General features: G+C 43.1%; 1 protein-coding gene across 2 annotated transcripts in view; it reads left to right on the top strand.

Moving 5' to 3' along the window:
• LOC120033587 (transmembrane protein 163) overlaps positions 1 to 24,500 on the top strand; it is a 58,359-nt gene that overhangs the window by 27,069 nt on the left and 6,790 nt on the right. For both annotated transcript variants that reach the window (XM_038979999.1, XM_038980000.1), the window contains exons 3-6: positions 5,725 to 5,768; positions 6,224 to 6,315; positions 8,513 to 8,609; positions 19,070 to 19,181. In XM_038979999.1, coding sequence (XP_038835927.1) covers positions 5,725 to 5,768; positions 6,224 to 6,315; positions 8,513 to 8,609; positions 19,070 to 19,181 — 345 coding nt within the window. The remainder of the gene's footprint in view (positions 1 to 5,724; positions 5,769 to 6,223; positions 6,316 to 8,512; positions 8,610 to 19,069; positions 19,182 to 24,500) is intronic.

A 24,500-nucleotide genomic window follows, 5' to 3' on the forward strand; every position in this document is an offset into this window, starting at 1 on the left:
TTGTTTTCAACAATAGGACTGTTTTTCTCAATAATTTATTTTTATTTTTAATTTCACCTTTATTTAACCAGGTAGGCTAGTTGAGAACAAGTTCTCATTTACAACTGCGACCTGGCCAAGATAAAGCAAAGCAGTTCGACACATACAACAACACAGAGTTACACATGGAATAAACAAACATACAGTCAATAATACAGTAGGAAAAGTCTATATACAGTGTGTGCAAATGAGGTAGGATAAGGGAGGTAAGGCAATAAATAGGCCATGGTGGCGAAGTAATTACAATATAGCAATTTAACACTGGAATGGTAGATGTGCAGAAGATGAATGTGCAGTAGAGATACTGGGGTGCAAAGGAGCAAGATAAATAAATAAATACAGTATGGGGATGAGGTAGTTGGATGGGCTATTTACAGATGGACTATGTACAGGTGCTTTAAGCTGGTGCTTAAAGCTAGTGAGGGAGATATGAGTCTCCAGCTTCAGTGATTTTTGCAGTTCGTTACAGTCATTGGCAGCAGAGAACTGGAAGGTAAGGCAGAATTGGCTTTGGGGGTGACCAGTGAGTATTACCTGCTGGAGCGCGTGCTACGGGTGGGTGCTGCTATGGTGACTAGCGAGCTGAGATAAGGCGGGGCTTTACCTAGCAGAGACTTGTAGATGACCTGGAGCCAGTGGGTTTGGGGTGAAACCCAGTGGGTTTGGCGTGAAATGGAGTGCTTTTACATTTTTTTCCCTCATCGTAAACAAGATGAATTGTGTAAACTAACTCCTCAACCTCATATACCGCTGCCTGAGCCATTGAATTGCTAGCTTTCCGGTGGTGCAGCTGGTTAAGGTGTGTCAATAGGGAAGTTACGTGTGTTTGTGAAACAAGGGGTGTTTTTTATAATATGCTCCGAGCAAGCAAACTGGACCACGGAACGGTCGGAGTAAGAGTCATAATGAAAGTATTCGAAATGGAACAATGGAGGACAATTCTCAGATGTGTACTTCGTTTGTACATATTTCGAAGTATGCATCGACGCAAGCTTCAACTGAAATATTCCCAGTATTGTTGACGTAATATGATGCAACCACATAAAAAAACAACGCAAAATGTCCTGAAGTCAATGGCGGCTGGTTTTGAGTTGAAGTGAGAGAGCTCGGACATTGGAATGAAAAGTTGCCCACTCACATCTCATATGATGCCTGACTAACCATAATGTGTTAACTTTGGTCTGTTGAACTGCATAGAATAACCTCTGTGCCTAGACTGACGAAAAATGTGTAGCTAGCAAGCGGCCCACAAAGAATTTGTAGCTAACGCTGGCCATTTACCTTTCATAGCAACATTTGTTTTAGGTCTTTTTTTACATGTGAAACTAGTTGGCTAGCTAGATGAATACTATTCACATATAGCTGATAATTAGGAGCGTTGCATTTTCTTTATGTACATTTTTATGCATTCTCCAAACTCTCGTCCTCACAAGATTGTACTCAAGAAAATACCCTTGGAGAAGGAACTCGACCGCATGAGAGTGTGGAGCACGGTAGTATGCATATTGAGAAACACCCAGAGGATCAAACATTGAATATCAGTGTGGGCTCTTGAGGAAGGAAGCGGTACTTTTACTCAAGCTGTGTGACACCGGTTACACCGTGATACCTACGAGTAATGTGACAACCCTAAGATGGATGCCTTTACTGTGCTGTGTTGGTTTAAGCCCTCTTAAATCCTTTCTCTGAGACACTTGATCTGGCTTGACAAAGTGAGGAGAATTGATCGCTCCTGCCTTCATTGTAAACAACTGGTCACTAACCAGATCTGTCCTATCACACGGAGACCCTGGCTGTGTCTGAAATGGTACCCTATTACCTATATAGTGCCTTATGGGCCCTGTTCAAAAGTAGTGCACTATATAGGGGAAAAGGTGTCATTTCGGGTGTAGTCCTTCTGTTCTCGGTGTGTCTGGTGTTCTGTCAGGGTGATGTGCCAGCCTCTGTCACCGTGACGATGAGTGGAGGGTGGGAGGTTTGACATGTGACATATGGACTGGGATGACCCAGAAAGATCTGTCTGTCACCCACTGTGTGTCACTGTGTTTAGAAGGATACATGGACGGGGGCTTTACACCCCAGGAGGACTGCAGAAAGAGAAAACCTGGGTCTTGTTCATTAGGGCACCCATCAAAATCATTTTAAAATGAAAAACGAAAATGCTAGTTTCTTATTGGACAAGTCCAGGTAGTCCTTCCCTGTTTCAGTCTATTTTCTAATGTTTGGTGACAAATGAACATGACCTAGAATAATAAAAGCCTTTTTATTATTGGTCTCTTAAATAAAATAGTACTGTAGTGGAAAGGCCAAATCAAAGTACACCCAGGGGGCTTTCACAACAAATTGGTTTGGAGCAGTTTTTCCGAACTTTTTGTTGCTTTTACCCCCTTAGTTCAGTTCGTTTGGACTGGTGTGAACACTATCTATACTTGGGAGCGCACCAACCAACGCACATCTTTCGCTCAAAACGTGTGGTCTCGGTCTGTTTCCACTGGTGCATTTCGCTGCAGGTGAGAACGCAGTTTGGACCAAACACAGGAAAAGACAAAGAGGCTTGCAGTATTGTTTTTTTTTTTGACTGCGAGCATTTGATGAAATGCATGCGTTATCATAACTTGATATCTCTGAAACATTTTCGTGAGTAGCAGTGCATTTACTGTAAGGGCGCATCCTATGCAGATTAGGGGAGACCGGGACTACAAGAGATATAGGCTACTGAATATATTCACTGCGCGTCGCAGTTGGCCACTCAGTGGCCTTGTGGTTAGAGTGTCCATCCTGAGATCAAATAAAATAACATTTTATATATGCAGATGTTATCGCAGGTGCAGTAGCTCCAACAGTGCAGTGCACCTAACAATACAAAACAATACACACAAATCCCAAATATTTTAATTAAGAAATATCAGAACAAGCAATGTCAGAGTCCTGAATATAATATATATATATAGAGAGAGATTCCCAAAGGCTGGGGTGTCGGCCTTCTCGGCTGCTCCAATTTCGCTCCAGTAGCGCTCACTTCACCGGCTCAGGGCGTGCCTGACCCAGCATGCATTTGTAGTCTACTTGTGTGACGCTTTAGCCCCTTGCTTTAGCTACTGTCACGGAGTTAGCTAAATATTTTCATAAAGAAACTGATAAAACACACAGGTGCTAAATCAAGGTGACTTACAAAGATGAGGACCAAGAGCAAGAGAGGGAGTGAAGTGATGTAGTGTCCACAACTAAATAATAATTGTGGAATCTGAAAAGACACATATTCATGAAAGCATGATGGTGTATTTACTACATGCACATGCCAACAGAAAGGAACGAGGTGGGTAGCTAACTTAAGTGTGTCAGTGAGGCAAAGTATGTATAAACAAAAGATCTGATCTCTTAAAGGTTTTTTGGTTCTATTATCTCAACAATAGGCCATCATTGATTTAGGACCAATAGGCATGGCATATTCTGACTTTCAAGGAGCTTTCTGTTTTGATTGGGTTATTTTGCCTAAAACCTATCGAAAAATGTTTTTTAAAAACTTTGTGAGGCATTGGAATACGCTCATTGGAAAACCTTCCTGGTCTTTGTGGTTCAATCTGTGTTTGAAATTCACTGCTCAACTGAGGGACCTTACAGATAATTGTATGTGTGTGGTATAGAGATGAGGTAGTCATTTAAAAATCATGTTTAACACTATTATTGCACACAGAATGAGTCCATGCAACTTATTATGTGACTTGTTAAGCAAATGTTTACCCCTGAACTTATCTAGGCTTGTCATAAAAAAGGGCTTGAATACTTATTAACCCAAGATATTTTAGCTTTTAATTTCTTATTAATTTGTAAACATTTGTAAAAACATAATTCCACTTTGACATTATGCGGTATTGTGTGTAGGCCAGTGAAAAAAAATATTTCTCAATTTCTGAAGTTTATTAGGTACATCCATCCAGTACAGGGTAGGACCCCCCTTTGCCTCCAGAACAGTCTGAATTCTCTGGGGGCGTGGATTCTACAAGGTGTCGGAATGGTTCCACAGGGATGTTGGTCCGTGCTGGCGCGATGGCATGCTGCAGATTGGACAGCGGTACAGTACATGCATGCTGCGAACAGCAGATACGCTGTGGCGTTCAATTGTTGCTCAATTGTTGTTTTCCCAGGAAAACATTCCTCACACCAGTACACCACCACCATTAGCCTTTACCGTTGACACCAGGCAGGATGGGCCCATGGACTCATGCTGCTTACGCCAAATCCTGACTCTGCCATCAGCATGACGCAACAGGAACTGGGATTCGTCCGACAAGGCAATGTTTTTCCACTCCTTGATTGTGCAGTGTTGGTGATCGGTCTCTAAGGTGAAGGGAGGCTCTCAATGGTGCATCTGTAGAAATATGTGAGGTCCTTAGGGGCTAATCACATTTTTTTTCAGCCTCCTGAGGTTGAAGAGGTGCTGTTGCTCCTTCTTCACCACACTATCTGTATGGATGGACCATTTCAGGTTGTGATGTGCACGCCGAGGAACTTGAAGCTTTTCACCCTATCCACTGCGTCCCTGTCGATGTGGATGGGGGCGTGCTCTCTCTATCTCCTGTAGTCCACGATCAGCTCCTTGGTTTTGTTGACGTTGAGGGACAGATTATTTTCCTGGCACCACTCCGTCAGGTCCGTCACCTCCTCCCTCTAGGCTGTCTCGTCATTTTTGGTAATCACTTTTTTTTTGGTCGGCAAACTTGATGATTGATTTGGAGACATGCTTGACGTGCGAGATTGGAAGGTTAGGAGTTGATTATCTAGGATCGTTGGATCTGGTCTCTTTTACTCAAAACAGCCTGAATAGGAAGTCTAGGCAGGCTACAACCCAAATGACAGCCAATTCCCGATATTATGCACTACTTTTGACCAGCCCTGGTTAAAAGTAATGCATTAAATAGGGAATAGGATGCCATTATTTTGGAACGCAAAGCCAGTAGTCATTAGCCTGGGCTGCATTAGTATAAACATTCTGTAGTCTTCAGTGCTGGGTAATCCCTCTGGTTTGTGGTTGGATGGGTTTTGAATTCCATAATTTCTCATTTCCTGAATATGGTATTCACTCTGGAGTTCAACTCTGGGGTAAGGGGGGGGGGGGTGTAATGTAGCCTCAGGAAAAATCTGCGTTACAGACAGCTGCATGTACACATTGGTGGGGTACTCAGTCCTGCTCACTGCTCGGCAATTAGAAGCAGCAGCCCCATTGTTTTCGAAGGGCAAACTGAGGATTTTAACGCTGTGAACCTGACAATGGTGTGATAACACTACATTATATCTACCTACTACGCCTGCTGAGTAGAACAGGGTTGTAGTTGCGCTATATGAGACCTGGGTTTAAATACTTTGAGCATTTAATTGAGCCTGTCTGTTATTTTGGACTGCCAGATGGACGGGGTTTGCACTTTTGGGACTGTTCTATTGGCCCCATGGTCCCAGTCCCAGGCAAGTTCAATCAAGCGCAGCTAAAGTAGTTAAAAGTAAACAAATACTATTTGACTCCAGGGACTACCGGCAGGCTGAATCGGTTTCGATCTAACCGGCCGCCAGTGTTTGGTATGCAGCGGTTATTCTCAAGTCATTTTCAACAGTACCACTGATATAAATGTATTTCATGAATGAATGTTCTTCATGTATAGTAAAACTTGTGTTTCTCTTGTTTTTTTTCAGCTGTTTCCTTCATGAGACACAGTGCCTCGGCTTTCGGATTCGCTGTAGGTACTTTTAAAATGTATTTGAATGCATCTACTACTGAGTGCTAAAGGGCAATGAGCGAAACAGGGCAGATGTCATTACTAACACGTTACAATCAGTGTGTTTGAGGGGTCAGTTTGAGCAAGGCGAGGCACAGGATCATTGATCTTGGTCACGTAAAGAGTAGTAGCTCTAGCTAGTTATTTGGGATGCAAGGTGATTCGTAGATAAATGATTCTGCGCAGACCAACTGCAATGTAGTCGATCTCAAAAACACACATTGGTTCCACAAGGGCCATATCGATGCCTGCTAACCTTAGGAGTCTAAGCTTGTCATTTAGGCTAGATTGGCATTGACTTTGAGTTATTGGGATGAGGATAACTGAAGGGTACACTCATTTAAGTGAACTCCCATTCCTCTGTTGAATAGCTGGCCAGTGTTGTTGTTGACGTTGTTGTTGTCTACCCTCTGCAGTTTGATGCCGCCCTGGACGTGCTGTCCTCCATCATCGTGGTGTGGCGCTATAGTAACGCCGCCGCCGTTCACTCTGCACACAGGGAGTACATGTGAGTAGATATATCGCCGCCATATTTATCATATTTGTCGTTTTTGATGACCAGCAAAACTATATAAAGCCTAAGAAATTATACTGTATTCTAGTGCTATTTTGTCTCTTCAGCATAATCGCTGCAGTTATTACAATGCATTTCATTCTTTGGGACTGTAGTGTACAGTATTAGAACCCCAGCATTGTCTCTCATCCCCCTTACTCGCATTTTCATGTGTGAAATTGCCAGACACCATCCGCTGCAGTCTCAGGGGATGCTTTTGTGAATGCAGATCGCCATGGAGACTCTGGTGTATAAGCCTATAGCCTGGTTAAACCAGATTGAATGCTGCTTTAATGATGAAACAGTGGTGAGTTTAGCATTCGTTCTGGTTTAACCAGGCTAACCAGGCTTACAGCAGCAGATGGACAGCCTCTGGTTTACTGTAGAAGCCTATAGGCTGGTTAAACGAGCTTGAATGCTGCTTTCACCATTGTGAGGGCAGCATTCAATCTGGTTTAACCAGGCTAATATGAGCCTTCAGTTGTACCAGTGAACATCTCTTTGGTCCAGAATCCTAATTGGAACGTTTGTGTTACCCAGCAGCTAGTAATTGGCCTCTCCTAGGTGTGTGTTGTGGGGGGTGAATGTGTGTGCGCGTGTATGTGTGATCCCTCAGGGGAGAGGCCTTGTAGGAAGGAGTAAGGCACTAGGCCACCGGACAATTAAATTACCAGGTCTGTAGACGAATGAGCGAGCAGCATGAATTTTACAGCAAGTTTTTTTCCCACTGTAATTGGAGGGATATTGTTGTATTCGCCTGCTGACATGACACATGGAGCAGGAGAGAAAGGGTAGACAGACTGGATGACTCTGTGTGTGTGTGTGTGTGTGTGTGTGTGTGTGTGTGTGTGTGTGTGTGTGTGTGTGTGTGTGTGTGTGTGTGTGTGTGTGTGTGTGTGTGTGTGTGTGTGTGTGTGTGTGTGTGTGTGTGTGTGTGTGTGTGTGTGTGCACGCACGCGCGCGCGTCCTCAGTCTAGTCAACTACAGTTCTGCCAAGTCCGGTCAAAACCTTGCATCTTGCGAAACTAAATTGACTGTCTTGCAATGTTTGAAGAAAATCAAACTTGCAAATGTGCTCGATGCCAATTGCCTTGAGTCGACGAGTCCAAAAGAAGGGACTTTTCTAAGCAGCAGGCTTATAGCCCAATGAAGATCAAACGGACGTTTCAGTCAGCTGAGCTGTTGGTTGGGCAGGTGTGTTGTGAGGGAGAGTCTCTGTTGTTGAGCTTTACACAGCCCCAGGAGGTCTCTCACACACAGAGCTCTGGGTCTCTCTGTCTCTCCCGCTGCACCACTGAAATCATTCCTACATGGCTCCTCTCCTCTCGCTCTACTTTGTGTTGCCTAGCTACCTTCCGGTTCGGACCCAGGGGACTGGGTGCTGCTGAGCGGGAGCCAGCTGTGAGCATCAACACGCACACGCACACAGACACACATGTTGCCATCCATGATGTTTTCGTCTGAACATCATGTATGTTATATCTATAATACACGGTCTACTTTCGACACTTTCTCTTGTTTTTGGCCTTTTCATGGGCTCTTTGTGATAATGTGTATGGTGTGTATAGCAACTAAGTCTGCGCTAGACTGGTAGATTAAGTAGGGGAGAGAGAGAGCAGACAGACAGCTAACCCGACCATGCCTGACCACCCCAGATGAAACAGTTGACCGATTCTGGAGCTTCTCCCAGCCAGGCTTACCTAATTGGATAAAACAGTGTTTAAAGAAAATCTCTTCTCAAATTGATCCGCGGAGACTGTGTTCAACTCTCTGAATCAGCCCCGGAGAAAAGCAAAATGGTTGTTTATTTAACGGATGCTTTTTCTCTTTCCACAAGCTGTAGAAATAGTGGCGACGGTTTGCAATTGTGTTAAGTTCCGTTAAGCTTGTATGATGGGTAGTTGCAACAGGTCTACTTTGTCATGGAAAGGTCTCCCTGTGGCCAATGATTTGGGAATGTTTTAAAATACAATACATGATCCCTCACATAAATTATTTTCAAAGCAGACTATTATTAATCATTGTTTTCTCTCACTCTCTTTCCTTCCATTTCCCCTCTGTCTACCTCCCTCACTCTCTCTCCCTGCTCCCTTCCTCTCTCTTGCTTCCCCCCTAACTCCCTCCTCCCTCTCACCCCTCTCTCTCTCTTCAGAGCCTGTGTGATCCTGGGGGTGGTCTTCATCCTGTCCTCTCTGTGTATCCTGGGAAAGGCAATCCATGACCTGGCTACCAAGCTACTGCCTGAAGTGGTAAACGATGCCATCTCCTGCCGTTGTACCCTTAAGAAAGGCACTTACCCTTAACTGCACCTATAACTCTCAATCCAGGGGCGCTACACTGCCTATCTATCTATCTATCTATCTATCTATCTATCTATCTATCTATCTATCTATCTATCTATCTATCTATCTATCTATCTATCTATCTATCTATCTATCTATCTATCTATCTATCTATCTATCTATCTATCTATCTATCTATCTATCTTTATTTATTTTGAAAAAAGCTGTATGGGAGCCACACGAAAAGCTCTTTTTGGTGAACGGAGCCATATGGTCCGGCTCAACGAAAAGACTCAAACTATGTAGGGAATAGGGCGCCGTTTGAGACACAGCCCTACTCTCCGCTCTGCTCCACATGTCTGGGCATGTGAGCGTTCATTAAGGCCAGCTCTGGGTACTGTAATACCCACCTTGGCAGTGCCAGCAGCCTTGGCAAATAGGTTTTACTGCAGCAAAGGGATTCCAATGAACATCTGGTTGGTGCTCTGAAATTGCTTGTCAAAAACAGAGGAGTGTAACTCGGTTTGGTGACTTGTTTTTCTTGTCGCACAGCTTTGCTTGTGTCTTGTTCATGTCATGACACATGTGTTGGGTGTCATTTGTCAAGGCAGTGGGGGGGTACAGACAGTGTACTGTACATTTCACTGCTGGGGCATCACAAATACATCTACAAATCTTTACAAAGTCTTATTGTATGGTTGTTGTTGTTGGATGGACAATAGAATAAAGATTCACTGTAATGCAACATATAGTAAGTCAGTCTAAATCAACAGAAATATGTAGTCTCTTCACTCTTCGAAGTTGTCAACTGGTTGTACTTGGGTTATCTGATGTCTCTTCAACTAGAGCATTGTGTCATTATGGCGTCCCCAATGCCAAATGACACCATGTTCCCAACGTAGTGCACTATTTTTGACCAGAGCCCTATGGGCCGGGGTCAAAAGTAGTGCACTTTGTAGGGAATATGGTGCCATTTGGGACACGACTTAGTATAAACTCCGAGAGCTAATACATAGTTCCATTCTCGCATCGCCAGACTGGTCACATCGGGTGTGAATTCCATTTACAAGACTCTCAGGTGGGAATGTGTGAAGAGACAACACCTCCAGAATGGAGAGAGGGACAGAGAGAGAGGCCCTATTCTCACTACGAGATATGAAGGAGAGTCTGAGGAGCGGGGTGGCGAACGAGAATTCTACTTTTCATTTCACATGACATACTTGCCTTACCTTTTGTTGTGGCTGGCAACGCAACATTCTTGGTCCGCACCTCAAATTGACCGTAAATATCACAGTAGCCACTAGCCAGTAAGCACAAACTGTTCAACAATAACAGTAACTTTTCTTCTAAAACATATTACGCTATTAAATAATGCAACCAAACCATATTACACTCTTGAATAATGCAACAATTAACCAGCGTGTACAGAGCTGCCCCCTTTTGAATTTTCTCGACTATTTTTGATACTGAATGTTATCATATCTTCAAACAAAAGCTAATATTATATATAGGGAGCCTGAGTGAACAAATAACACAACAATTACATACTTATTTCATTTATTTCATAAGCAAAGTTATACAACACCCAAAAAAGTAAATACACTCAATAACTGGTTGTGCCACCTTTAGCTGCAATGACTGCAACCAAACACTTCCTGTAGTTGTTGATCAGTCTCTCACGTTGCTGTGGAGGAATGCTTGGCCCATTCTTCCATGCAGAACTGCTTTAACTCAGCCACATTTGTGGGTTTTCAAGCATGAACTGCTCGTTTCAAGTCCTGCCACAACATCTAATTTGGGATAATGTCTGGACTTTTAGTAGGCCATTCCAAAACTTCAAATGTGTTGCTTTTTATCCATGTTCGTGTAGACTTGTGTGTTGGATCATCGTCTTGCTGCATGACCCAGCTGCGCTTCAGCTTCAGCTCACAGATGGATGGCCTGACATTCTCCTGTAGAATTCTCTGACACATAGCAGAATTCATGGTCCATTCTACTTAGGCAAATTGTCCAGGTCCTGAGGCAGCAAAGCATCCCCAAACCATCACACTACCACCACCATGTTTGACCGTTGGTATAAGGTTCTTACTGTGGAATGAAGTGTTTGGTTTTTGCCAGGCATAATGAGACCTGTGTCATCCATATTGGGGTTTTTGTTGAAGATCTGATAACATTCAGTATCAAAAATATGCAAAAATAGAGAAAGTCAGAAAGGGGGCAAATACTTTTTGACGGCACTGTATGTGCAGACAAAGGGTTTATTTTCTCGTCTGTAGGCTACACTCATTACATTTTAGCGTCAAGACAAAAGCACAGACTTGCTATAACCGCATGTCTTCATCAAGTAACTTCAGCCTATCAAAAATGAACGATTAACCCCCTCATACGAATATAAAAGTACAGTAGGCCTACCTTACAACATTACAACAAACCAGGCTCAATTTTTAGCAATATCATGCAAATCATTACATGTGGTAATTGCGGCTGAAAACGGTGGCATAATTGAATTCACTGCGACAAGGTGTTATATATGGAAGCTCATACCCGCCACCCAAACAATTAAATAAAAAGCCTCATGATTTGTCAATGTGCACAATTAGTCTGCTTCACTCGGATCAACTGTAGCCTACTGATAACAACCACAGATGCAACTAGCCTAGAGAAGCCTATTCGCTCTGATCCAATCTGTGCCAGGGGAAACGTAACGTCATGTTTTTATAGCTTAAGCTATGTAGATATGACTGGAATGAATCAACACAATAGTGGTGACATACTGTATGAGTATCTTTTTAATTACAAATACAAAGGCCTACACTATGTAACCCTGCATACAGCGAGCTCGACCCTGTTACCTTTATTGTCCAATCGCAGTTGTCTCTTTGTGTAAAGGGTTTTAATGTTTTCTTACACCCTAGGGCCAGGAGTTTTTCCAGGAGTTTTAAAAAACCCGAAATGCCCTGATTAGAACAATTATCTGGTCCCATCAAAGCCGATTTATTATTTTGTCATACGCTACAACTAGGGTCCGGCTTTGGTTAGATTAGCCTATTGTACTTACTACCTGATCAGGAAAAACAATTTCCTCCCCACCACTTTTGGACCTGTGGTGCCATCTCTGAAATCACCACACAATGTTACAAATGATCTACACTTGACATGTTTTTGGAGGTGGGGATGGGCTTCCATAGTTTTACGTGGCTCAGTGCAGCCGGCAGCTGCTGCGACAAATTCAAAATGTAACAGGCTGTTACTGCAATTTCAGGTCAAAACTAAGTAAAACAAGGCTCAAATAGGATAAAATGTTTTATTACCATGTATACTGTAGGACTGTTGGCTCAACGAGACAATTCTGTTTACTGCCCTGCTTCAAGGAGGTAACTGTCGGGCTAGTGTTTTGCGCTACCTCCGGAGGTAACGGTCGAGACGTAGCAAGTACGCAAGTTTACATTTGCGCAATATGTGTAGCCGACGGTATTTTTACGAAAAGTGTAGTACGTGTGAAGAGGCTCAGAGAGGGATAGAAACACACACAGAAAGAGAGTGAGGGTGAGAGGGAGGGAGACAAAGCGAGAGAGAGGGAGACATTCAGGCAGAAAGAGAAACAAAGAGAGAGAGAGATTTGTGAAGAGAAACAAGTGTTTATCTGGCTGCTGTCGGTGCATGAGAGAGATAGATAAAAAAGGAAGCGAGAGAGAAAACAGCGATAGAAAACAGAGAGAGAAACAGAGAGATCTGTGAAGTGAAACACGCTGTTGTGGTCTCTCTCTTCCTGGTGGACAGGAGGAATGTGGCAGAGCTCAGGTGTGAAAAGAGAACCGTGGCCTTCACACTACTAGAATAGCTAACTGCATTACTCTGTTGCCAGGCAATAAGTCGAAGCTAAGAGCCCGTTTTTAATAATAGAAAGCAAACAAGGTAGCCTAAGGACATTGATGTCATAAGCACTTCTGGTGTTTGGGTTTTTCATCATTGGTTAATTGGACAAATCACGATTTTATAGGTGTTAGCTGCTTTTGAATTTCGGGAGGGGATATTTGGCCCGTAATTTGCAAAGAGAGAGGGTGGAGCTCCTCGTTCTAGCATCTCTTGATCGCATCTCTTAACCACTTCCTATGATTTGGCTCGAGGGAATGAGGCCAATTATTGGAGGCACACCTATCATGAAACACATTTAACACTAGAACCGCTGGCCTTTTAGCGTATACGTACCCGCTTGAGAACAATGCCTGGCGAGCCTTACAGCATATGTATGCATATTAACCTGCAAGGTGCGCAAACCTGCTTGATAAATAAATGCTTGATAAATAGTGCATAAACTATTGTAAAGGATTAATTGCATGAAGAAATATTAATGGAAATATATCAAATAAAACAAATAACAACAATAGTTATTTGTTTAGATAGAGTCAAGGATGTTTAAAAAAAAAATAATTCTGCAAAGTCCTAGATAAAACGTAGGCCTATATCCTATTTTCGTTTCTCTTCCAATAAAAACATTACAGTGGAATCCATTTGATCAGCTGTATTTGTAGATTCGATTAGTAATAGAGTTATAGAAATTAATAAAGTCCAGTAGAAACAAAAAAGATGATAATAATAGTAATATAACCAGCCATTTCCTGCATTCCTGAACAAAAGCATGAACAATTGTAAAGGATGAACTACATAAAGAAATATTAGTGGAAATATATTCATGACAAGACATAAAAACAGTTGATTGTATCAGACACTGTATTGTGCCCTTGGCGGCCTGCTTGGCGGCTGTATCTTCTGCTTTTGCCGTTGATGTGGTTCTCAGGAAGCTCACATGCCAGATCCAGTGGGAATGCATTGTGCTGAGGATGCAAACAGTGTTGCTTTACCACTCTCCATCACTGATGTGGAGTACAGCTCCGCTGGTATGTTGTTTTGCGCAGAAGGGGGGGGGGGGAAGCTCCCGCCTTGTTGGTTCACCGGTTAGTCTTCTTTGCAATCAACTTGTCTGCCAGGGAAATTGATGCGAAGAAGTTGTCCATGGTCACATTTCTGCCTTTGCTCGTGTAAGGCTCTACGAGTCTCAAAACCACAGGCTCAAACAGTCGCTCACCCGCTGGCCTGGTTTCGTCTTTCCCCTGATATGGAAAGCCATTGAGCAAGTACTTGGTTTCGACATCGGCAGCTAAACAAAACTTAACTGAAGTCACATGCACCTTTATCAGTTTCTGTCTGGTTTCTTTCGCCCATTCATCCATTGACGACAGAATAACATAATCATTTACGTTTATTATGTTACTCGTTTTTGCTTAGCGGCCAGAGCAATGTCATAGAAACTGCAGAATATGCTCTTTCAGATATAGAAATCACACTGTTTTACATGCATGCGACTCTGTCATTTACAAGATGCCACCATCTCTTCATGTACAATTTGACAACTGATAGTGTCACGTTCCTGACCTTATTTCCTTTGTTTTGTCTTTGTTTAGTTGGTCAGGACGTGAGCTGGGTGGGCATTCTATGTTATGTGTTTCTATGTTGGGTTCATTTTCAATTAGCCTGATATGGTTCTCAATCAGGGGCAGGTGTTTTACGTTTCCTCTGATTGAGAACCATATTAAGGTAGGCTGTTCTCACTGTTTGTTTGTGGGTGATTGTTCCTGTGTCAGTGTTTGTGCCACACGGGACTGTTTTCGTTCGTTTCGTTCATTTCATTCGTGTGTTCCTTCCTGTTCGTGCGTTCATGTTATATGTTCACAAGTTCAGGTCTGTTAACGTCGTTTATTGTTTTGTAGTTTATCAAGTGTTTTTTTGTGTTCGTCTTTCTTTACTAAAACAAGTATGTATTCAAACCACGCTGCATATTGGTTCGATCCATGCTCAGCCTCAGACGAGGAGGAAGACGAGCGTTACAGATAGGCCTAATATTGTCACTCATCATATTATTGTCAGTGTAATCTTGTCTATAGGCTAACACTTATTATGTGTGAAATTAGTTTAGGTATATTTTACCTTTGTTTAACTAGGCAAGTCAGTTAAGAAGAAATGCCTATTTTCAATGACGGCCTAGGAACAGTGGGTTAACTGCCTTGTTCAGGGGCAGAATGACAGATTTTTACCTTGTCAGCTCGGGGATTTGATCTTGCAACCTTTCGGTTACTAGTCCAACGCTCTAACCACTAGGCTACCTGCCGCCTGCCCTTGAAGCAGGGCAGTGTAAACCGAATTGTTTTGTTGAGCCAACACTCCTACGGTATAAATGGTAATAGCAGAGCAATGTTTTTGAAACAGCTGAAATGTATAGTGTTTTACTAATATTTGTAGGGTATGAAATAGTTAAAAAATCGGTAACACTATACTTGACACCCAGTGCCACGTTATGACACTGTCATAACCATGTCATAATATGTCTTAACAGCTGACATAACTTGACATAACCTGTCATAATAGGGTCAAAACACTATCATGACACATTTATACCTGTTGTGGCATATATTGTGTTATTTTATGGCTGGTTATAACACCTACATACTGTAAGAGTGTCAAAACCCACATTTATTCAAATGATTTTTTCCCCTGCCAAGAAGTTTCCTTTTGTTTGAAAGTTTGTTTCTTAAATCCTTTGATGAAAACATTAAAACCCTTTACACAGACAAAGAGACAACAACTGCGATTGGACAATAAAGGTAACGGGTTCGAGCTCGCTGTAGGCAGGGTTACATAGTGTAGGCCTTTATATTTGTAGTTAAAAAGATACTCACACAGTATGTCATCACTATTGTTTTGATTGATTCATTCCAGTCAATCATTTTTTATTAAAAAGGCCTAGTTAGCCGAGCCACCCAAAGTTCGAATATAAACCAAAGTTGATCACATTCACATTTTCCCAGAACACAAATAAATGGGCCTATTTAAGGCTATAAAAACATGACGTTATGTTTCCCCAAGGCCCGGCCCAGATGGGATCAGAGCGCATAGGCTCCTCTAGGCTTGCTGTAGCTGTGGTTATTATCAGTAGACTACAGTCAGACGGAAGCGCTGACGTTGTGCATGTTGACAAATCAAGAGGCATTTTATTTCATTCAATTTTTTTGGTTGCTGGTATGGGCTTCCATATAAAACGGCTTGTTGCAGTGAATTCACTTAAACCCATGTTTTCAGTTGCAAGTTGCTTTTACACGTGTAATGATTTGCATAATATTAAGCCTGGTTTGTTGTAATGTTGAAAGGTAGGCCCTACTGTGCTTTTAAATTCGTATGAGAGGGTTAATCGTTCATTTTTGATATGCTATCGCTACTTGATGAAGACATGCTATTAGCAACTCTGTGCTTTTTGAAGTTAAATGTAATGTACAGTAGCCTACAGACGAGAAAATAAACCTTTTAATTGTCTGCGCATGTTTATGAATTGAAGAGTGTAATATGGTTTGGTTGCATTATTCAACAGTGTAGCTAATATGTTTTAGGAAAAAAATGTCTGTCGTTGTTGATTAGTTTGTGGTTACTGGCTAGTGGCTACTGTGATATTTACAGTCAATTTGAAGGTAAGGCAAGTATGTAATGTGAAATGAAAAGTAGAATTCTGGTTCGCCACCCCGCTCCTCAGACTCTCCTTCATATCTCGCAGTGAGAATAGGGCCTGAGTTGTTCCGAAACAGGTGTATTCAAATTCAGTTTAAGAGGAGACACCGTCTACATGGGATTGGACACACCTTCTGTATTAGCTGGATAGATTTACCATTGTAAGACAAATCTTCAGGAGAAGGGTAGAAAATTGAGATGCAGCTTATGAGATGTGAATTCGATTCCTCACAGAAAAACCTGGACTGTCAACTGTAAATGTCAGGCACTGTGTTTGAATGTTGAGTGTGTCTCTCTGGCTGCATTCCAAACAACCCTCTATTCCCTACTACATAGTGCACTACTTTTGACCAGAGCCATATGGACCCTGGTCAAAAGTAGTGCACTAGATGTGTAAAAGGGTGCCATTTGCGACGCAGCCTGTGAATTAGAGCGAGAGAGAGAGAGAGAGAGTGACTCACCCTCCTCCATACAGCCCTGATCTCTGCTTAGCCATCTCCCATCTCATCTCCTCAGAGGGCTTTTAAATGCCATGTGCTTCGTTCAACCCAAGCACCTCAGTGCTAAGAATTTTCAATATTAAAAGGAGTGTCAGAAGAAGTCATTGGGGGAGCAGGTCTTCCCTAGCCTGATTCCAGGTCTCTTTGTGCTGTATAGCTAGCTTCTACGGCCATAGAAGATCAAATAGATCTGGGACCAGACTAGGAATTTTTGAAGACTTCCCATAAAAGAGATTTGAAATGGTGCGCACTGTGCAGCATATTAGGATTGGGGTCAATTCAGTTCTCAATTCTGTAAATTCAGGAAGTGAAATGATTCAATTCATGATTTAAAAAATCCCCATAGAAAACAATGGCATGTTTTAGTATATCTCATGTAAACTTTATAGACCTTGTATACTATACTTATAGCTAACTACGTATAATCACTCAGGGTTGCAACAATGGTTTTAGAAGTGGAGGCGGACAAACACAAATAATTTTAATCTAAAGCTAATTTCCTGCATATTACAGTATTTTAGTGTCAGTGTGAGAACAAAAAGTTGAAATGAATTAGCTAGGGAAACTGACAGATCAATACATGGCTATACAGACTCACATTGCGGTGAAAAAAAAGTCGGAATATCAGTCTTTATTTGCTTGGCCACTGGTTTTATCTTGATTGATTCTGGTCCAGTGTGAGTGAGACAAAAATAATAGCTAGTGTGCTAGCTAGCTAACCCTTGGCTAGCTCTCTGCCACCAAAAGAGTGCAACACATACACTGACAGCAACTCCCACGGTCCTAAAGCCAGTCTTTCATTTTGCTTTCACACAGCCCGACTGCTCCGAGTCATCTGCATAGTCCTAAAGAACACTGGTCCTTCTTCTTTTATCACAGTGCATTGATAAAACTAGGAAAGGAATTTTAGAACGTGAGGGGGTCATGACCTTCCCCGTCCATAGTGAATGTTGCGCCCCTGCACTAACATCTCAGTAATATATAACAAACTGTGACTCAGGAATATACCATGTGTTTACTGGGCTTACAGGTTTCACTGTCCTTCTACTTAATTGTAGTCTATCTCTGGCTGTTCTTCGTTGCCTGTTTAAAACACTTTGAGTCCCACCATCCTGCTGGCAGGTATTAGGGCTTCTAACCCCTTGTAAACATTGTGTGTTTGAGCTACAGACTGCTGGGTTGTTGCATTTGATTGGTCTATTTCTTCTGCATCATGATACCAACCATAAGTGTGTGATTAACGAGGGCTGAGCTAGAACGGGGCCTGAGCTAGAACGTAACGGGGGCTGAGCTAGAACGGGGGCTGAGCTAGAACGGGGGCTGAGCTTGAACGGAGGCTGAGCTAGAACAAAGGCTGAGCTAGAACGAAGGCTGAGTTGAACGGGGGCTGAGCTAGAACGGGGGCTGAGCTAGAACAGGGGGCTGAGCTTGAACGGAGGCTGAGCTAGAACGGGGGCTGAGCTAGAACGGGGGCTGAGCTAGTACGGGGGCTGAGCTAGAACGGGGGCTGAGCTAGAACGGAGGCTGAGCTAGAACGTGGGCTGAGCTAGAACGTGGGCTGAGCTAGAACGTGGGCTGAGCTAGAACGGAGGCTGAGCTAGAGCGTTGTATGTGAGACACGGGCGGATCCCGAAAACGGTTCTTCTAACAAAAACGTCTGGTTTGACCTACAAACTATTATGACCCATATATGAAAAACTGAGACTCTCACGAACATGCACATGTCATCTGTTTTGCTTTGGCGAAACAGGCCACACAAGTCGTTAGAAGGTAAGGGGTTCTTCTACATAGAAGATCATAGGAAATCCCAGGACAAAGTGGGATAATACTGTAATAAGCTTACATTGTTGCTGTCACAAACTCCAAACTCCACACAGTTGTCACTGACTAGTTGGATATTAATTTCCCACTGAGCAGACAGTTCCTGTACTTACAGCATTCTTATAAATTAGTTTTATATCAGGTTTTTGCTTGGCAACCTAATTTTGTAGTTGTTGACATTTTTCAATGAAACTCCTAAATGAAACTGTTTATGGTTGTACTGAAAAGAAAATGGTAAAACACTTCAATGTGAGGCTAAATATGAGGGCAGAGCAAGCAGATTGGTGAAAGTGGTGCATTCTTTCACTGGGGGATTTAATGGGACTGATGAGGTTGTTAACCGTGCAGAAATGCAGGTTTTCATGCCTTCAAGGCCATAGTGCAATATTAATTCTACAGCGGAGGCACTCTGCAACACTTACCCACTCTCTCTCTCTCCATCTCTCTCTCGCTCTCTCTCTCTTTTTTCTTTCTATCTCTTTCCCTCTTCATCACCTCTCTCTCTCAATCCTCCCTCTCCTCCTCTCTCCTCTACTGCTCTCTCTCTATCAGGATGACTTCCTCTTCAGTGTGTCCATCGTCAGTGGCGTGATGTGTATCATTCTGGCCGTGTTCAAGTTCATGCTGGGCAGGGTGCTCACCAGCAGAGCCCTCATCACAGACGGTAGGTACCTAACTCGGTGTGTAGTTGCTCCAAGACACTGATCTTGGGTCAGTTTCTTTAATTTTTCCAACTTGGATTGGGAGGAGGAGAAGGTGATCCTTGATCTGTAGCAACGCATACTTCTGCCTGATCTAGGCCACTCCCACTTGAGTTCAGGCCAGTTAGAGAATTGGGGGAAGGGTGGAGCACGAGGGTGAAAAACTCCATAGGGAATCATTGAGAAAGGGGAAAAGGTATGGTGTATAGGAGGCTATGGCTGTGTCTGAAATGGCGCCCTATTTCCATAGTGCACGAAGATGGAAGGTGATTGGCTTAAAAACACCATCATGAAATCTGTGGAATATATTGGGAACTACTTAGTGCACTATATAGGGCAGTGACCATCAACTAGATTTAGCCGCGGGCCGATTTCTTTTCTTGAGCAGATGGTCAGGGGGCCGAAACATATACTGAAGAAGATGGCGCCGACAGACATGGTAGCTCTGCTTCTAGCTCCTGAGCAACTTTGCAGTATTTCGTTTTTTTTTGGTGTTATTTCTTACATTATTAGCCCAGAACATTTTTTGTGTTATTACATACAGCCGGAAATAACTTTTGGATATCAGAGCGGCAGTAACTCACCAGCATAACGACCATGAATACGACTTTCCCGAGTTGGATCCTTTGTTCGTATCCTCCGCCGCCGGCGGAGAAGAGGTATTCAGAGTGGACTTCTAGTCCTACTCAGGAGGCGTGCACACCATTACTCGCTAATGTTCGGTCTCTGGACAATAAGGTGGACGAGCTCAGGGCGAGGATCTCCTTTCAGAGAGACAACAGGGACTGTAACATACTCTGTTTCACGGAATCATGGCTCTCTCCGGATACACTGTCCCCGTCCATACAACCAGCTTTGTTCTCAGTACATCACGCAGACAGGAATAAAGAACTCTCCGGGAAGAAGAAAGGCGGCGGTGTATGTTTCATGATTAACCACTCATGATGTGATTGTGATAATGTACAGAAACTCAAGTCCTTTTGTTCACCTGACCTAGAAAATCTCACAATCTAATGCAGACCGTATTGCCTCTCCAGAGAATTGTCTTCGGTTATAGTCACAGCCGTGTATATTCACCCTCAAGCCGATACCACGACAACCCTCAAGGAACTACACTGGACTTTGTAAAAAACTGGAAGCCACATATCCTGAGGCCGCATTTATTGTAGCTGGGGGTTTTAACAAAGCATATTTGAGGAAAAGGCTACCGAAGTTCTATCAACAAGTTTCATCCAAATCCAAGATGGCAGCTCAGTAGGACGTGTATATCTGTCGTTTGTCTTATCCCGTGTCTTATCCCTTGCAAATAGCCGGTCTTATTCGTATATATCTTAATCTCACTTTCTATATACGAACTAAATATACTTTCCTGTAACCCGCCTCACCCAATGTGGTACGGATCTGCTATTTCTATTGCTTATAACTGGAACTTCCATCAGGAGCTAGCCAGCTAACTAGCTACTAGTCTTTCTAAGCCACGGCTAGCGGTCCTCGCCTTTTCCCCCCCGGCATCAGCCAGCCTTAGCTCGGACAACACCTGCCAGTCTTGCACAGCGCGATATCAACCCAGAGCATATCGGACTGCTTCTCTCTACCATATCATCGGATTCCTGCCTCTCTGGATCATTACACTGGATCATTACTTCTGATCATCGCAGCTAGCTAGCTGCAAACGAGTGGCTACTGTTAGCTAACGCCTCTGTCCGGAAGCAAGCACCAGCTAGCCTTGAGCTAGCCCCGAGCTAGACCCATATACCAGCTAATTATAGGGCTACAATACCTACTTTGCCAATTGGCCTGGACCCTTTATTGTTGACACGGAGCCCCACCGATCCATCATGACTGGACTGCCGACGTGATGGCCCGATGTGGTCTCAACAGGCTATTCTGTTACGATATCGCCGCTGAACCATCTACTAGCCCGGCCCGCTAGCTTTTTCTGAACGCTGTGTCCCCTGCTCGCCCAGCGAAGTTGTGACTACCGAACAGCACTCGGACTCACCTATTGCTACTCTCCCTGGACTGTTTCAATAACACGGTACCTCATTTTGTTTACCTGTCGGCCCCAGCCTCGAACTCAGGTCCTGTATGTACCTAACTGACCCGCTCTGCCCATTCATCGCCATTTACACGTTGTTCTCTTAGCTCTCCTGATCAACACCTGTGATTGCTTTATGCCTCTCTTTAATGTCAATATGCCTTCACTGTAGAGGCCTCAGTCCCGCTCAAAATGCCTTCTTCCTACCCCACACACATGCGGAGACCTCATCTACGTTAATTGATGCCTTCAGAGACGAAACCTCTCTCATCGTCACGCAACACATAGGTTTACCTACACTGTATTCACATCGTACCATGCCCTTGTCTGTACATTATGCCTTGAATCTATTCTACCACGCACAGAAATCTGCTCATTTTATTCTCTGTCCCCAATGCACTAGACAACCAGTTCTTATAGCCTTTAGCCGTACCCTTATCCTCCTCTGTTCCTCTGGTGATGTAGAGGTTAACCCAGGCCCTGTAGCCCTCAGTTCCACTCTCTCTATTCCCCAGGCGCTATCATTTGTTGACTTCTGTAACCGTAAAAGCCTTGGTTTCATGAATGTTAACATCAGAAGCCTCCTCCCTAAGTTTGTTTGGAGACGACACAACAGTAGTAGGCCTGATTACAAACAATGACGTGACAGCCTACAGGGAGAAGGTGAGTGCCCTGGTGGAGTGGTGCCAGGAAAATAACCTCTCCCTCAACGTCAACAAAATGAAGGAGCTGATCATGGACTTCAGGAAACAGCAGAGGGAGCACCCCCTTATCCACATCAACAGGACCGCAGTGGAGAAGGTGAAAAGCTTCAAGTTCCTCGGCGTACACATCACTGACAATCTGAAATGGTCCACCCACACTGTTTGTGGCTGAATAAGGCTGAATAAATTTGTCTTGGCCCCTAAGACCCTCACAAACTTTTACACATGCACAATTGAGAGCATCCTGTCGGGCTGTATCACCGCCCCGCAACCGCAGGGCTCTCCAGAGGGTGGTGCAGTCAGCCCAACCGGGGGCACACTGCCTGCCCTCCAGGACACCTACAGCACCCGATGTCACAGGAAGGCCAAAAAGATAATCAAGAACAACAACCACCCGAACCACTGCCTGTTCACCCCGCTATCATCCAGAAGGCGAGGTCAGTACAGGTGCATCAGAGCAGGGACCGAGAGACGGAAAAACAGCTTCTATCTCAAGGCCATATATAGCCATCACTAGCCGGCTACCACCCGGTTACTCAACCCTGCTCCTTAGAGGCTGCTGCCCTATATACATAAACATAGAATCACTGGTCGCTTTAATAATGGAACACTAGTCACTTTAATAATGTTTACAACCTGCTTTACTCGTTTCATATGTATATACTGTATTCTATTCTTTTAGATTTGTTTTTATTGTTGTGAATTGTTAGATACTACTGCAGTGTTGGAGCTAGGAACACAAGCATTTCGCTACACCCGCAATATCATCTGCTAAATATGTGTATGTGACCAATAGTTTGATTTGATTTGATAAACGCAACTTTCAACAATTTCAACGATTTTACTGAATTACAGTTCATATAAGGAAATCAGTCAAATGAAATACATTAATTAGGCCCTAATCTATGGATTTCTTATGACTGGGCAGGGGCGCAGCCAGGGGTTGGCCAATCAGAATGCATTTTCACCCACAAGAGGGTTTTATTACAGACAGAAATACTCCTCAGTTTCATCAGCTGTCAAGGTGGCTGGTCTCAGACGATCCTGCAGGTTAAGAAGCCAGATGTGGATGTCCTGGGCTGGCGTGGTTACACATGGTCTGTGGTTGTGAGGCTGGTTGGACGTATTGCCAAATTGTCCAAAATGACGTTGGAGGCAGCTTATTTAGAGAAATTAACATGAAATTCTCTGGCAACAGCTCTGGTGGATATTGTGTTGTGTGACAAAACTGCACATTTTAGAGTGGCCTTTTATTGTCCCCAGCACAAGGTGCACCTGTGTGATGATCATGCTGTTTAATCAGCTTCTCGATATGCCACACCTGTCAGGTGGATGGATTATCTTGGCAAAGGAGAAATGCTCACTAACAGGGATGTAAACAAATTTGTGCACAACATTTTAGAGAAATAAGCTTTTTGTGCGTATGGAACATTTCTGGGATCTTGTATTTCAGCTCATGAAACATGGGACCAACACTTTACATGTTGCGTTTATATTTTTGTTCAGTATAATTACAAATAATTTGAAGACTGCAAATTGACCACAAGAAGCACAAACAGATATAACTAAAACATAATAATTTCAAACATTGCTTACATTTGTATACAATCATAAATAGATTTATATTATGGGTGGGAATACTTTGGAACAAAATTAAAATCACTTGGAGCTGATTTGCTTTTTTGTTTTGCTTTTTTGTGTTTTAACAGTATTTTATGTCCAACAATAATAATTCAAATGTAAAATATAGGGAATAGTGTGTCATTTCAGATGGATCCATATGAATGCTTCACTTGTATCACTTCACTTGTATCTGTAATTTTGTAAGAACATGGATAAGCACTCTCTTCCCATATTTTTAGAGCCGGTAAGTGCTGGGATTCGTACCCACACAGACAGTAGAATCGCCCGGTATCCTCAGGTACTGGGCCGTACATCGATTTCCTTCTACACTTGAGAAAATTGTTCACTACTTAGGAGTCTTTATGGACAACTCCGTAGCTCCTGAGCTCTTAAAATGTCCCCTTTTCGTTTCAATAAGAGATTTGTGGCAGACAGGCTGGCGTCAAACCAGTTTGAAAGGTCAGCTTTGGATGGAGACACTCGCTCATTAAAGTGTGTGTGTGTGAGGTTCATTAAATTGTATGTGACAGCTAGCAGAATAGTAGTTAATTACCCACCAGATTTTCCTCTCGCTGCGTGTCATTAAACAAGCCTTCCAAGGGGCAATTTGTGATTGCTACATACATATTTGGACTTCTAAATGAATGATATATACTGATATATATATTGATTCTTGAAGAATATAACTTATAAATGCTTCATAAGCAGTTCAACTGTCACACTGCACGAGAACACAAAATATAAGCTTGTTTTGCTCCCTTGTTTTTCAACAATGTCACTGTAAACAAACACTGTATAGCCTCAGTGTAATTTTGATCTCATGGATGGTCAGTCCTCGCAGCTGCTTACCATAACAGTGGCGGGGTGTCCCTTTGTTGTTGTTTGAACTGCAGATTGCCCCTAGGAATACAGCACCA

This window comes from Salvelinus namaycush, chromosome 40 (assembly GCF_016432855.1).
Source record: "Salvelinus namaycush isolate Seneca chromosome 40, SaNama_1.0, whole genome shotgun sequence".
NCBI lineage: Eukaryota > Metazoa > Chordata > Actinopteri > Salmoniformes > Salmonidae > Salvelinus > Salvelinus namaycush.